The 15,000-nt window shown below is 43.4% G+C and overlaps 1 protein-coding gene across 3 annotated transcripts in view; it reads right to left on the minus strand.

Annotated features, from left to right (window-relative positions):
- The window catches only part of LOC123501191, a 56,124-nt gene that overhangs the window by 21,167 nt on the left and 19,957 nt on the right, over window positions 1-15,000 (minus strand). For 2 of the 3 annotated variants that reach the window (XM_045249854.1, XM_045249852.1), the window contains exon 4: window positions 1,191-1,389. In XM_045249854.1, the coding sequence (XP_045105789.1) occupies window positions 1,191-1,389 (199 nt within the window). Of the gene's footprint in view, window positions 1-1,190; window positions 1,390-12,437; window positions 12,656-15,000 lie in introns of those variants that run through there. The other variant, XM_045249853.1, reaches the window with a different exon arrangement.

Consider the following 15,000-nt stretch of genomic DNA (forward strand, 5'->3'; position numbering starts at 1 on the left):
ATAAACACAAAATACGCAGAAATAAGTATATAAACGTATAATTTAGTTTGTCCAAATGTAATCAACAGAGAGAGAGAGAGAGAGAGAGACACACACACACACACACACACACACACACACACACATAATAAAAGTCTTGACGGTTGGAATGAGTCAGAGGGCGAGGCGAGGCGAGGGAGTGAGGGAGAACACAGACATCAAAGACTCGGGAAGGTGAAATATGGATCAGGAAACAAGACATCACGGCAGCACAGGGTAACTTGGTAACTTGAGCCCTAACACCTGAACACCGCACCTTCACTCTCTCATACTCTCCTTTTACGTTTTTAATGGAAGAGGGGAAGGTGGGCAAGGACAACAAATATAACAAAAAAAGGTCCACTTGGTTGCCAGTTCCCTAAAAGTTTTGTAGAGTTAGCCAAAAGTGTGGGGGCAAATGTCTTGAAACCTCCCTCTTAGAACACTTCATAAAAAAAAAATAAATAAATAAGGTAAATAGATAACTAAAATGAATTAATGAATGAGTGAATGAATGATTGATAAAGGCTCGTATTCTCAAAACACTTCTGCGCTTCACATTTACTCTTTCAGAAGGTTTATTTAAGTTTACACGAGTTGTTTTTTTTAAGGTGTTTTTTACGGTTCTCCAGACAAAAGTGATGGATTGGCAAGATTCCTAGTTTATTAAAAGGAGAAACTGTCTTGATAACCCGGCTAATTGTCTCTGTGGCCTTGGAAAACAGTCGTGGTGAGAGGGAAGGCGTCACTATACTTTCTAAAGACGCTCGTATTTTTAAGAGTATTTCTATGGTTCTGGTGATGGATTGTCAAGATTTCTACTTCAATAAAATGAAAAGCCGTCTTGATAACCCGGCTAGTTGTCTCTGTGGCCTTAGAAAATTGTCGTAATGAGAAGAAAAGGCGTTTCTGCATACGGTATTACTATCAAGCCTGTATTCAGAAACCCTTTGCTCTCTCGCTCCACTACTTTCAAACGCCACAGAGATGAATAGTCGTGTTTTCAAGCCTGTTTCTTCTACTAACAACGCAGAAACCTTGCTAATCTGTCACTAAAACCACGAAAGCACTAAAAAAACACACGCACCTACAAGTAGACCCTCTTCAACGGCGCAGGAGAGTTTGAGAGTATATCCAAGAGTACATCACACAGAACACACCGCTCTACTCACTGGCAATGACGAGGAAGCCAAGAACAGTCAGTAGTATTCCTGCAGCGACGATCACCACACCGCTCACAATGATACAAGCGAGCACCTGCCGCGCTGCCACACTCCGCCGCCTTACCGAAATCTCCCGCCAGTTGGTCGTGGGTCTGTAGCCTCCAACACCCTTCGTAGGCACCGCTCCCTCCCCGCGGCCCATCTTATCCTGAGGGAAGAAGGAAAGGTGTTAGATAAGCACTGTGTATGGGAGGAGAGGGAAGGGAAGGGAAGGGAAGGGGTGGAAGAATAGGAGAGGAGGGAGGCATGGAGGTAGGTTAAGTAAAGTGTGTATGGGAGGGAAAGGAAGGGAAGGGAAGGGAAGGAAAGAGAGAGAGAGAGAGAGAGAGAGAGAGAGAGAGCGTTTATGTTTGTGTTTTCTGCGAAGCGTGAAATATAAACGCATTCTCTCTCTCTCTCTCTCTCTCTCTCTCTCTCTCTCTCTCTCTGGTCTCTCAAATCTCTCAAGTCTCTCACAAAGGCGGCCGCGAGAAGATAGATCTGGCTTCCCTTTGTCTTAAAAGAACAAAAACTAATTTCCTTATTCTTTTGGGCAACTTGCAACATTTCCTCGGCTCTTGGGAAGGCGTAAAAGTCTCCTGCAGTCCGCAAAGAATGGACTTTATTTCTGCTGCTTTCCAAATGATAAAAAGAAAGAACGAAGAGAAAGAGAGAGACAGAGAGAGAGAGAGAGAGAGAGAGAGAGAGAGAGAGAGAGAGAGAGAGAGAGAGAGAGAGAGAGAGAGAGAGAGAGGGGAGGAGGTGTGTGTGTGTGTGTGTGTGTGTGTGTGTGTGTGTGTGTGTGTGTGTGTGTGTGTGTGTGTGTGTGTGTGTGTGTTTATGTTTTCAGGAATATATATGTAATTGAATTAAGTCTTGTATTTTTGTTAGCCTTTTTTTCTCTTTTCTTTTTTCTTTTTCCTCTCCATAAAAAAAACACGCATATTTATACTCTTGTTTTTATTCATGGTTTCTTTCTTCATCTGTTTTAGGATATACTACTACTATCTCTCTCTCTCTCTCTCTCTCTCTCTCTCTCTCTCTCTCTCTCTCTCTCTCTCTCTCTCTCTCTCAAAGGCCACAGAGATAATTAGTCCCGCTGTCAAGACTCTTTCTCTTGTTAACAGCACAGAAATCTTGTTAATCTGCTACTACAACCATGAAAATAGCCTTGTAAACCTGTATAACTTCGTCTATAGCATTTTCAAAGTAGTGTTGATGCGGCGCGGATGTGTGTCAGAACTCAGAGTGCGAGGGCGTGACTCTGCAACCCTTTCTCCACAGCGCACCAGCTTCACCATTTTCCAAGGGCTCTAGTTGAAGTGACACGGGACTTTAAGGGTGTTTCTGTGATTCTAGTGACATGTTAGCAAGTTTTCTGCATTATCGACAGGACAAATACTCTTTAGAACTGGGCTAATCGTCTCTGTGGTCTTTGAAAATGGTCGCTGTGTGAGAGAGAGAGAGAGAGAGAGAGAGAGAGAGAGAGAGAGAGAGAGAGAGAGAGAGAGAGAGAAGGAAGCATTTCTGAATATGGCGCTCGGTCCGTATTCAGAAACACTTTGCTCTCTCACCACGACTATTTTCCAAGGCCACAGAGATGATTAGCGGGGTTTTCAAGAGAATTTCTCCAGTTAATAATATAGAAATCTTGTCACTCTGCCTCTAGAACCGTAAAAAACACCTTAAAAATTGGTGTAAATTCAAGTAAAGCCTTTTGAAATAGTGGAGGTGAAGCAGAGAAATGTTTGAGAATACGACCCGAATCTGAAACACAGAGCGGGGTACGCAGATGCTTTCCAGCCCAACCCAGCCCAGCCAGCACCTGAGACACACACAGGCCGCACTTCACGTCCTTGCCAATGTCGGGACGTGGGCAGGAATACACCAGCACTAGTTTTCATCAGTGACGGGAAGGAACGAAAGGGAAAGAGCTGCTATTGTTATCACACACTGCGGGGGAAAAAAAATTCAAAAAGACGCATATTTTGGACAGTGTGAGCGTGGAGGAACACAAACCACGCACGATTATTGGTGTCTGTTTGAGGAAGGTGATTTTTAACTACTAAGTGAATCTAGGTTTTTCTTCCACAGCACAAAGGAATCACTGCGGGAAACAAAGAATTCAGAAGATGCATATTTTGAGCAGTGTGAGCGTGGAGGAACACAAACCACGCAAGATTATTGGTATAGTGAGCAGAATGAATATGGAAACGCGTCACGGTACTAGATTGGTTAATAGCAGGGAAGAGGAGAAGAGAGACGAAACTGGGATGAGGCACAGAGAAGGACAAGACACAGAAACACACAAAACATGATTACACAAAAATAACAACAAAAATAACAAAAAAAAAAAAAACACACACGAACACATTTGACTTTCACCCAGTAATGACAACGAGGCAGGTTGGAGGAAGAAACACAGGACTGGGAGGGATGAGGCACAGAGAAGAACAAGACACAGACACACACAGAACATAATTACAGGAAAAACAGGAACACACTTGACTCAGACACGGTAATGGCAACGAGAAGAGAGAGAAGTGGATAGACAGGGGGGAGGATGAGAGATAGAACCGAGATAAAGCACAGAGAACAAGACACAGACACACACACAGAGACGATTACAGGAAAAAAAAAAAAACAGGAACACATTTGACTCACAACCAACCAGCCAGAGAAGAGAGAGGTGGGCAGACAGGGTGGAGGAAGACGACATAAAGACACAGAGACATAGAGACACATGGGAGAGGGGAACAGGGACATGAAGGGGGAAGGTCCGTGGTGAGCAGGGCGTTGTGGCACCAAGGGGGATTAATAATAAGTGCCGCGGGACAAGGGCGTGCTGGGAAAGGATGCTAGGGACAGCTCTGGTAAGGAGATGAAGAAGCTATGCAGGATATTGGAAGGCTGGATTAAGTGTGTGTGTGTGTGTGTGTGTGTGTGTGTGTGTGTGTGTTGAGGGGCGTCTCGTTAACACCTTTAGTTGAGATTTATTTATTTATTTATTTATTCATCTTTATAGAACTTTTTGAAGTCTCAGGTTAGTCTCGGCTCTGTTTCCCATATGACGTGAACCGATTAACCCCTTCAGTACCATGACGCGTTTCCATATCCATTCTGGTGACTATTTGGTGATTTTATACAGCTTCAGAAACTGATGTGAGGATTAGAATAGTGAAGACTGTGGCCATTAAGCTTCTGACCTCCGTAGAGCCTTCCTAATGTCAACAAAATGGTCTAATGGTATACAAATCTCAAGGTAAAAATGTGTCCCAGTACAGAAGAGGCTAATAATATTTTTCCTTGCCTTACTTAGCTACATTTTTTTTAATTTGCATCAGAACCGGAGATGATGACCCGTATTATCACCGTGGAGTATCATCATTACATTATCCTTTTAATAAATCACATTGCAGAGAGAGAGAGAGAGAGAGAGAGAGAGAGAGAGAGAGAAATTTAATACAACAAAACAGTGAGAGAAAAGAAATATATAAAACAATAACACCTCTCGCATTATCATTTTATTTCAACACATACTTGTTCTAAATTGTAGTTTATGCCTTTTTCACGGGATTACATTACCATTAGCTATGATTACGAGAGCCAGCCAGACAGAGTGCACACGTTCTCTCCTCGCTCCACGCGCCGCCACTACCAAGACAATGCACAAATCCACAGTCCCGCTGCTAACAAAGTGACTGAATACGTGAAGGAAGGAAATAAGACAGAGGAAAGGCAAATGAAAAAAAAATAATAAGTGGATGGTTAGGTTAGGTTAGGTTAGGTTAGGTTCTAGCCAAACAACGTGAGTGAATACGCGAAGGGGAGGAAATAGGAGTGAGTAAAGACAAATAGCTGAAGAATTGAGTGGAATAGAGAAATAAACTGCAAAAATCATGAGTGAGAACGCGAAGAGGGGAAAATAAGAGAGGATAAACAAATAAGTGGATAAATGAGTAAATGAAATATGAGTAAACAAGCCAAACAACCTGATTTATTTCATTAAAAGGAGAAAATAAGAGAGTAAAGACATGAATGAATGAAATAAAAGCAAACTAAACAAACATCGTGAGTGAAAACGTGAAAATTAGAGAGAGAGAGAGAGAGAGAGAGAGAGAGAGAGAGAGAGAGAGAGAGAGAGAGAGAGAGAGAGAGAGAGAGAGAGAATACGTGAAGAGGATAAATAAAAGAGAGGAAGAACAAATAGCTGAATGAATACAGCCTAATCAAATGACGTGAGTGAATATGAGAAGAGGAAAAAATAAGAAAGAAAAAGGACAAATAAGTGAATGAATAAGTGAAAGGAAGACAATAAAAAAAAGAATCAAACGAAGGAAAGTAAATACGAAAAAGAGGAGAAATAAAGAGAGAAGAAAGACAAGGTGAGTGAATACAGGAAGAGGAGAAACAAGAGAGAGAGAGAGAGAAAGAGAGAGAGGAAGGATAAATACGTTGAATGAATAAATTAATGGAAAACAAGCAAACTAGTCACCCCCACAAAGGCATAAAAGAAAACGGGGGAGACTTTGCTGTAATATGGTAAAACTGGAACACTGTAATACGCAGCGCTCAACAAAAAAAAAAAAAAAAAAAAAAGAAAGGAAAAGAATAGAAAAAAAGAAAAAGGAAAAAAAAATAAAAGATGAAAAAAAAGGTCACTGGCTTCTCGATCTTTTCAAAATTCTAAGAAGTAAATTCATTATATATTTTTCTTTCATTTTTCGTATTCTCTCTCTCTCTCTCTCTCTCTCTCTCTCTCTCTCTCATTTTATTACTAACTAGGCTAGGATTTTTCTTGTTTTCTGCTCCCCCTTCTCTCTCTCTCTCTCTCTCTCTCTCTCTCTCTCTCTCTCTCTCTCTCAATAAAAAATAAGAAGAATAATCCAGAAAAACGAAATAAAAAGCTTGTATATGGAGGCAGAGAGAGAGAGAGAGAGAGAGAGAGAGAGAGAGAGAGAGAGAGAGAGAGAGAGAGAGTATGGACCTTCCTCATTAGGGCGACAAGAGTAGAGAAAAAAAAATATAATGAAACCCTTTCTTGAGAGAGAGAGAGAGAGAGAGAGAGAGAGAGAGAGAGGCACCACCATTTTCGTTAACAGGACAGATTATAGGTGATAACTGAAACAAGGGGAACTAGATTGACGCGAAGAGGAGGAGGAGGAGGAGGAGGAGGAGGAGGAGGAGGAGGAGGAGGAGAGGAGGAGGAGGAGGGGGAGGAGGAGGAGGCAAGTTTTCCATGTGGCCCGGGGGTTGGTTTTATTAAAGGAAGAGGAGGAGGTTAAGGTGAAGGCAGCGGAAACAAGACTCTTCTCGTTAGTGGTCGTAATGATGGCGGTGGTACTGTCCTACTGCTACTGCTACTACTACTACTACTACTACTACTACTACTACTACTACTGTATGAGCAAAATCATCAACAACAACAACAACGACAACGACAAAATAATAATAATAATAATAGTAGTAGTAGTAGTAGTAGTAGTAGTAGTAGTAGTAGTAGTAGTAGTAGTAGTAGTAGTAGTAGTGACAAAAACAATAAATGCGCCGTGAAACATTGGCTCAACATTATTTTTATTTGCATGGCTGTCAACATACCTTTGTCCGCAGTATTAATATCAACAACAACAACAACAACAACAAACTGTAAAGCCACCACCACCACCACCACCACCACCACCACCACCACAGTACGAAAAAAAAAAAACATAACAAAACCGTCATGACAACAACAAAAATAACGAGACGTGCAACCCACCACCATTAATACGCCCCCACCCCACCTCCACCCCCTCCACCTCCACCACCACCACCACCACCACCACCACCACCACCACCATCATCACACACCTCTCCTACCCTCCCCCTGCGTTTCCCTGCTTCCCTCACCACCACCACCACCACCACCACAAGTCCCTACCCTACCCAGCCTTCCCTAGCTTTCCCCAGTCTTCCCCTAGCTTTCCCCCAGCCTTCCCCAGCCTTTCCCAGCCTTCTCCAGTCTTCCCCTAGCCTTCCCAAACCATCAACAGCCTTCTCCAGCCTTCCTCAGCCTTTTCCAGCCTTCCCCAGTCTTTCTCAGCCATCCCCAGCCTTCCACAGCCTTTCCCAGCCTTCCCCAGCCTTCCCTAGCCTTCTCCAGTCTTCCCCTAGCCTTCCCAAGCCATCAACAGCCTTCCCCAGCCTTCCTCAGCCTTTTCCAGCCTTCCCCAGTCTTTCTCAGCCATCCCCAGCCTTCTCCAGCCTTCCCCAGCCTTCCCAAGTCTTCCCCAGCCTTCCCCAGCTTTTCCCATCCTTCTCCAGTCTTCTCCAGTCTTCTCCAGTCTTCCCAAGCCTTCCCAGCCTTCTCCAGCCTTCCTCAGCCTTATCCCAGCTTTCCCCATCCTTCCCCAGTCTTTTCCAGTCTTCCCTAGCCTTCCCAAGCCTTCCCCAGACTTTCCCAGCCTTCTCCAGTCTTCCCCAGCCTTGCCCAGCCTTCCTTCAACCTTCTCTGGGTCTCCTCTCGGCCCCGTGACGGTAAAAAAATCCCCTACAGCAATGAGAGTAATCCATGGCTAGCTTTAACACTTCCACTACACATGTGCCGCACACCGGACACCCTCCAATGTGTCTATTATTTATCATCACCGCTCTGTGTGTGTGTGTGTGTTTGTGTGTGTGTGTGTGTGTGTTCATCAATCTCGTGCATGTGTCACTGTCTTATCGCTGGAGACCATGTGTGTATCTGTGTATGCGTTGTCAATAGTAACCCCGTGTGTGTGTGTGTGTGTGTGTGTGTGTGTGTGTGTGTGTGTGTGTGTGTGTGTGTGTGTATGTGTGTGTACCCGTGGCGCTGGTGTAGCAAAATATCAGGCAACAAAATGCAAAGACGAAACAAAAATATTACGAACTCCAGGGAAACAAAATGCACTTTTCAAAACTGCACTAACGAAGTGAGGAAGAAGGCAGAGGTCGAGTCTCGGAGCCTGAACGGAGGAGGAGGAGGAGGAGGAGGAGGAGGAGGAGGAGAAGAAGAAGATGGAGAAATAGAAGAACGAAGAAGAAGAAGAAGAAGAAGAATATTGAGAAGAAGATGGAGGAGAAGAAGAAGATGGAGAAGAAGAAGAAGAAGAAGAAGAACGAAGAAGAAGAAGAAAAAGATGGAGAAGTAGAAGAAGATGGAGAGGAATGAAGGGAAAGAAGAAGTAGGAAAGGAGAAGAAGAAAAGAAGAAAAAAAACCGAATAACAACAACAAAAACAACAACAACAACAAGAGAAGTGAAGAAGAAGTAAGCCTAGTATCAAGCACTACCCTTTCTAACCACTCACTTGGATGCGCTAAAAAAAAAAAAAAAAAAAAAACAGCAGCGATGACACTCAAGATCAAGAGTGAGAGCAAAGATTATGGCTTAAGGCGGCGCCATTATCAGCGCAAAATGTGGAACTGATGCGAAACCAATTTGGGGAACTTGCCTGGCGTTTTCTGTCGTTAATAAGACGCATAGTGAAAGCAAAGGAGGAGGAGGAGGAGTAGGAGGAGGAGGAGGAAGAGGAGGAGGAGGAGGAGGAGAAAGGAGACCATGAGCGACTGTGTTTCAATCTCCCCTTCCTTTCCTTCTTTCCTTCTCTTGAAAGCAAAGGAGGAAAAGGAGGAGGAGGAGGAGGAGGAGGAGGAGGAGGAGGAGGAGGAGGAGGAGAAAGGTAACTATGACCAACTGTACTTCAAATCTCCCTTTCCTTTCCTTCCTTTCTTCTCTTGAAAGCAAAGGAGGAGGAGAAGAAGAAGAAGCAGGAGGAGGAGGAGAAGAAGCAGGAGGAGGAGAAGAAGAAGCAGGAGGAGGAGGAGGAGGAGAAAAGTGAGTGACCATGACTGACTGTGCCTCAACCCTCCCTCACTTTCCTTGCCTTCCTTCTCTCCCTCTCCTTAATGTCTTCGCTTCATCAAGTCTTTCCATCTTATTCTCTGTCTACCCACACACTCCTTCTCCCGGTAACTGGTATTCGCATTGCCTTCTAAATTCATCCCTCCTTTTTCCTCCTCTTCATCTTACTGATTCCTCCTTATTTCTCCTGGTTCCTCTCTATTTTTTCTCTTAACTTGACTGGTTCCTCTTTATTTTTCCTGGTTCCTCTCTATTTTTTCTCTTAACTTGACTGGTTCCTCTTTATTTCTCCTGGTTCCTCTCTATTTTTTCTCTTAACTTGACTGGTTCCTCTTTATTTTTCCTGGTTCCTCTCTATTTTTCTCTTAACTTGACTGGTTCCTCTTTATTTTCCTGGTTCCTCTCTATTTTTTCTCTTAACTTGACTGGTTCCTCTTTATTTTTCCTGGTTCCTCTCTATTTTTTCTCTTAACTTGACTGGTTCCTCTTTATTTTTCCTGGTTCCTCCTTATTTCTCCTCTTCACTTCACTGGTTTCTTCTTGAAAGCCTGAGTAACGTTATCTCTCCAGTAGAAATTTTGTTAAGCCCTTCAGTACCATGACGCATTTCCATATTCTTTCTGGTTACTATTTGGCGATTTCATACAGCTTCAGAAACTTATGTGGGGATTAAAACAGTGGAGATTTTGTCCATTAACCTTCTGACCTCCATAGACCTTTCCCAATGTAAATAAAATCGTTTAATCACACCCCAAAGCTGATAGTAAAAATATATCCCAGTACAGAAAGGGTTTATCTCAAAGAAGAATCATAAAAAACACCTTTGAAAACACGCCAAAACTCATAGTAAAAAATATATCCCAGTACAGAAGAGGTTAATCTGTCAATAGAATCATAAAAACACCCTTTGAAACCTTGGTAACGTTATCTGGAGGCTTATGAAAGTATTGGAAGGTCGAGGCGCAGAAGTGTTTCAGTATATGGGCCATAGACGAGCCAAACGAGCGAGAGGGTGAAGGTGTCCCGGGCCTCCCCTCTCCCTTCCCTTCCTTTCCTTACCCTTCCCTTCCCAGACTGTGCTTCACTGCGAGAGGCTAAAAGGTCCAGATTATCAAGTAAAATCAGGCAAGATACGTTTAATGAAATCTTTTGTTCTTGCGCTAGACTTTTTTTTATTCAAGGGCGTAAGAATTTATCGATTGAAATGTTATGGGTACTCTCTCTCTCTCTCTCTCTCTCTCTCATGAATTCACCCTGGAAAACCTTGATAACCTGTGCTACAATCTTCTAAATGGCAAAATCAATAACAAAAACAGCAACAGCACGTCTCAAAATGCAAGATAATAAAAATGAACAAAAATTTCTTTCTTTATCCTCTTCAGTGCCATGACATGTTTCCATATTTACACAGCTTCAGAAACTTATGTGGGGGATTAAAAATAGTGAAGACTCTGGCCATTAGTCTTCTGATCTACATAGACCCTTCCTAATGTCAATAAAATCGTCTAATCACACCCAAACTCAAAGTAGAAATGCGTCCCAGTACTGAAGGGGTTAACATCGCCATTTCCAAAACAATCAGAAGTTACATACAAATCTTTCCACCTTACTTACATCCTCTCTCCCTCTCTTACTCTCTCTCCCTCCCCCTCTCCCTCTCTCACTCTCCCTCCCTTTCAGCTGCTCCTGTCCATTACGAAGGCTTGCAAAGGATTACGGCGGATAACAGACAGCAGCTGAGTTTTAGATCCTTCCCTTGCTGTTTGGTGGTGCCGCTCGCCGCTAACTGTCGCCACAAGAGACACGACACCGCTGGAATAAACCTTCTTAGACTCTCACTCTTAACCCTCTTCAGTAGTGGGACATATTTTTACCTTGAGATTTGTGTACGATTTGACCATTTTATTGACATTAGGAAGGGTCTATGGAGGTCAGAAGATTAATGGCCACAGTCTTCACTATTTCAACTCCTTCAGTACTGGGGCACATTTTTACCTTGAGATTTGTGTACGATTTGACCATTTTATTGACATTAGGAAGGGTCTATGGAGGTCAGAAGATTAATGGCCACAGTCTTCACTATTTTAACTCCTTCAGTACTGGGACACATTTTTACCTTGAGATTTGTTTACGATTAGACCATTTTATTGACATTAAGAAGGGTCTATGGAGGTCAGAAGATTAATGGCCACAGTCTTCACTATTTTAACTCCTTCAGTACTGGGACACATTTTTACCTTGAGATTTGTGTACGATTTGACCATTTTATTGACATTAGGAAGGGTCTATGGAGGTCAGAAGATTAATGACTCGACTGTTTCAATCCCCCACATACGTTTCTGAAGGTTCTATAAAATCACCAAATGGTAAGTATATATTCATCCTGCTTAGTATTTAGTGATTTTATACTCCTTCAGAAAATTATGTGGGGATTGAAACAGTGAAGACTCTGACCATTAATCTTCTGACCTCCATAGACCCTTCCGAATGCCAATAAAATCGTCTAGTCGTACCCAAAACTCAAGGCAAAAATGTATTCCAGTACTGAGGGAGTTGGATGTCAAAGATAACAGATTATTTTCAAAGGCTAGAGATGATGAGGGCTGTTTTCAAAGGCCATAGATAAGATAAGCAAGATTCTGAGTATGTTTTCTATTCTCTCTTTCCATAATGCAAGACTGGAAGGCTGAAAAAAACCCTACAGACATCACAAACTGTAATGAATAGACGAGAAATACAAATACTTTTAAAAGACTCTTCCCGTTGAAATTAAAGCCACGGTCTTCCGGAATTAATGATCACACCAAGCCGACCGAGTGAGGAATTGCAAAGTTGACGTGAAAAAAAAAACAAGGAAGGAAAGAAAAGCCTGGAAAAACACAGTCACCCCAGAAATTAATGATCACACCAAAACCCAGAGAGCGCCATTCCAAAGTTTGCGTTAAAAAAAGAGGAAAAAAAAAAAAAAGCTAGACTGAGGGAAAACACACACACGCGCACACACACACACACACACACACACACACACACACACACACACACACACACACAGGACTATAAATAAATGATCACACCAAACCAAGTAATTATAAAATTTACATAAAAAAATAGCAAAAAGAAAAAAAAATGGCTGAAAAAACACACAAACGGACAGAAACACAACAAAAAGCTCGCAAAAAGGAAAAAAAGAGGATAGAAAAACACACAAACGTACAGAAACACAACAAATAGCTCGCTAGGATAGAACAGTGAAGTCAGGATTCCCCGTACCGCCACAGACCCTTCACTAATAGCCTTACTGTAATGGAAACCCAGATTACTCTCTCAACACCCCATTAAACTTTTTCCATCTACCTCAGAGTGTGGCGTGAAGACTTATCGTAGTGGTGAGCCCCCGTCCCTGCCGCCCTCCCCCTGGACCCACCATGACCAGGGCCTCGCGGGGCTTAAAGTTCAGGGGCGTGCTTAGCCAAGGCAGGCGTGGGTGGGTGAGGGGGTGTGCGTGGGGCAGAGGCGAGGAGAGGCGAGACGTATGTGTTCCATCCACACTGGCCAGCGGGATACTGAGCGCCTGAACGGGTCGGTAGCCCAGTGCAGTGCCAGCGAGGGGTGAGGCGGTAAGCAGGCATGGTGGCAGTGGTAGCGGCAGGCACCCTTGTCTCGCTTACCCCTTTGCCTCCATCTCTTCCCCCCTCCCTCCCTTCCGTCCAGCCTGCATGCCTCTCTACTTCCATGCCTCCCTGCCTCTCTACCTCTCTCCCTACCTCACTGCCTCTCTAGCTCTCCCCTTGCCTCCCTCCCTGCCTCTCTACTTCTCTCCCTGCCTCCCTGCCTCTCTACCTCTCTCCATCCCTCCCTATCTCCTTCTCTACCTCCCTTTCTCCTCTGTTTTACCTATCACCCTCCCTGCCTCTCTATCTCCCTGCCTCCCTGCCTCTCTACCTCCCTCCCTGCCTTCCTCTCTACCTCCCTGCCTCTCTCTGTATCTCCCTGCCTGCTTCTCTACTTCTCTACCTCCTCTGCCTTGCCATCACCCTCCCTGCCTCACTGTCTTCCCTGTAATCCTCCTTTACTCCCTGTCTGCCTTACCCATCAACCACCCCCTTCCCTCTCTCTCTCTCTCTTTCTCTCTCTCTCTCTGGCTAATGTTGTCTCATATCAATCTCAATAAGCTTGATTTATTTCCACTTTTCATCTCTATTTAATGATTTTTCTGCCAACCCATCTCTCTGTCTGTGTGTGTGTCTGTGTGTCTGTCTGTCTGTCTCTTTGTCTGCGTCTATTTGTGCTTGTGTGTGTGTTTGATTGTCAGTGAGATGAACAGTTAGCCATCCACCATCCAGTCAGTCAGTCAGTCAGTCAGTCAGTCAGTCAGTAAGGGATGCTGCAAGAACCCATCAGACCTCCACGTGGCAGGCCTTGTTTGAGATGAGCCTAAATCAGTCAGTCAGTCAGTCAGTCAGTCAGTTAATGCATGCACCAGTCACACAGCTGTCAATCTAAGCATCAGTCAGTCAGTCAGTCAGTCAGTCAGTCAGCCAGTCATTCCATCAGTCAGTCAGTTAATGCATGCGCCAGTCACACAGCTATCAATCAAAACTTCAGTCAGTCAGTCAGTCAGTCAGTCAGTCAGTCATCTCACCAGTTAGTCAGCCAGTCAGTGAATTAGTGTGTTAATCTGTTAGTCACTCAATTTAAATATCTGTCTATCTGTAAGTGAGTGAATAAGTGAGTGAGTGAGTGAGTGAGTGAGTGAGTGAGTGAGAGTGAGTGAGTGAGTGAAAGGGACCTAAAGACTCAATTAATCACCAGGTCTATTATGTGTCAATATTTCTTTCTTATTTCTTTTTATTCATATTTTCTTTTCCTTCCTATTTCACAGTTCTCACTTCTTCTCCATTTCCTTCCTTCCTTCTTTTCTCTCATCCTCGTCAGTCATCTCTGGTTCCTTTGTACCATTTCACATTCCCACTCCTCTCTCTCTCTCTCTCTCTCTCTCTCTCTCTCTCTCTCTCTCTCTCTCTCTCTCTCTCTCTCGTGACGTAAAAAGCAATAGAGAAAATGAAAAAAAGGTGCAAAAAGAGTACCTTGTATCGACACAAAAGCCGATGGAGTGTCCAGAACTGTAGTGAGAGAGGGAGGAACCAGCCAGTAAACAACACGAGGGATCACAAAGGAAGAACAAAACAGCAGCAGATGTGTTGGCCCATTCGTGACTTGGTGATGCCTCGTCTTCTCAAACACTTCTGCATCTCACCTCCACTATTTCAAGAGGGTTTATTGAAGTTGATACGAGTTTTTGAAGGTGTTTTTACTGTTCTAGAGGCAGAGTGGCAATGTTTCTGTAATGTTAACTGGTGAAATGCTCTTGAAAACTCCGCTAATCTTCTCTGCGGCCTTGGAAGATAGTCGTGGTGAGAGAAAAAAGCGTTTCTCAGTACGGATTCTAAGATTTGATGGTGTAAAGTGAGATGTCTACTACTACTACTACTACTACTACTACTACTACTACACTACAACAATAACAGCAACAACTATTACTACTACTACTACTACTACTACTACTACAACAATAACAGCAACAATTATTACTACTACTACTGCAACAACAACCACTACTGCTACTGCTGCTGCTACAAACAACAACAGCAACAACAACAACTACTGCTGCCACTACTACTACTGCTACAACAATAACAGCAACAACAACAACAACTACTGCTGCTGCTGCTACTACTGCTGCTGCTGCTGCTGCAACAACAGCAACAACTATTACTACTACTACTACTACTACTACTACAATAACAGCAACAACTATTACTACTACTACTACTACTACTACTACTACTACAACAATAACAGCAACAACAACTACTACTACTACTACTACTACTACCACTACTACTACTACTACTAC

The sequence above is a fragment of the Portunus trituberculatus genome, chromosome 9 (genome assembly GCF_017591435.1).
Source record: "Portunus trituberculatus isolate SZX2019 chromosome 9, ASM1759143v1, whole genome shotgun sequence".
NCBI classification, from domain to species: domain Eukaryota; kingdom Metazoa; phylum Arthropoda; class Malacostraca; order Decapoda; family Portunidae; genus Portunus; species Portunus trituberculatus.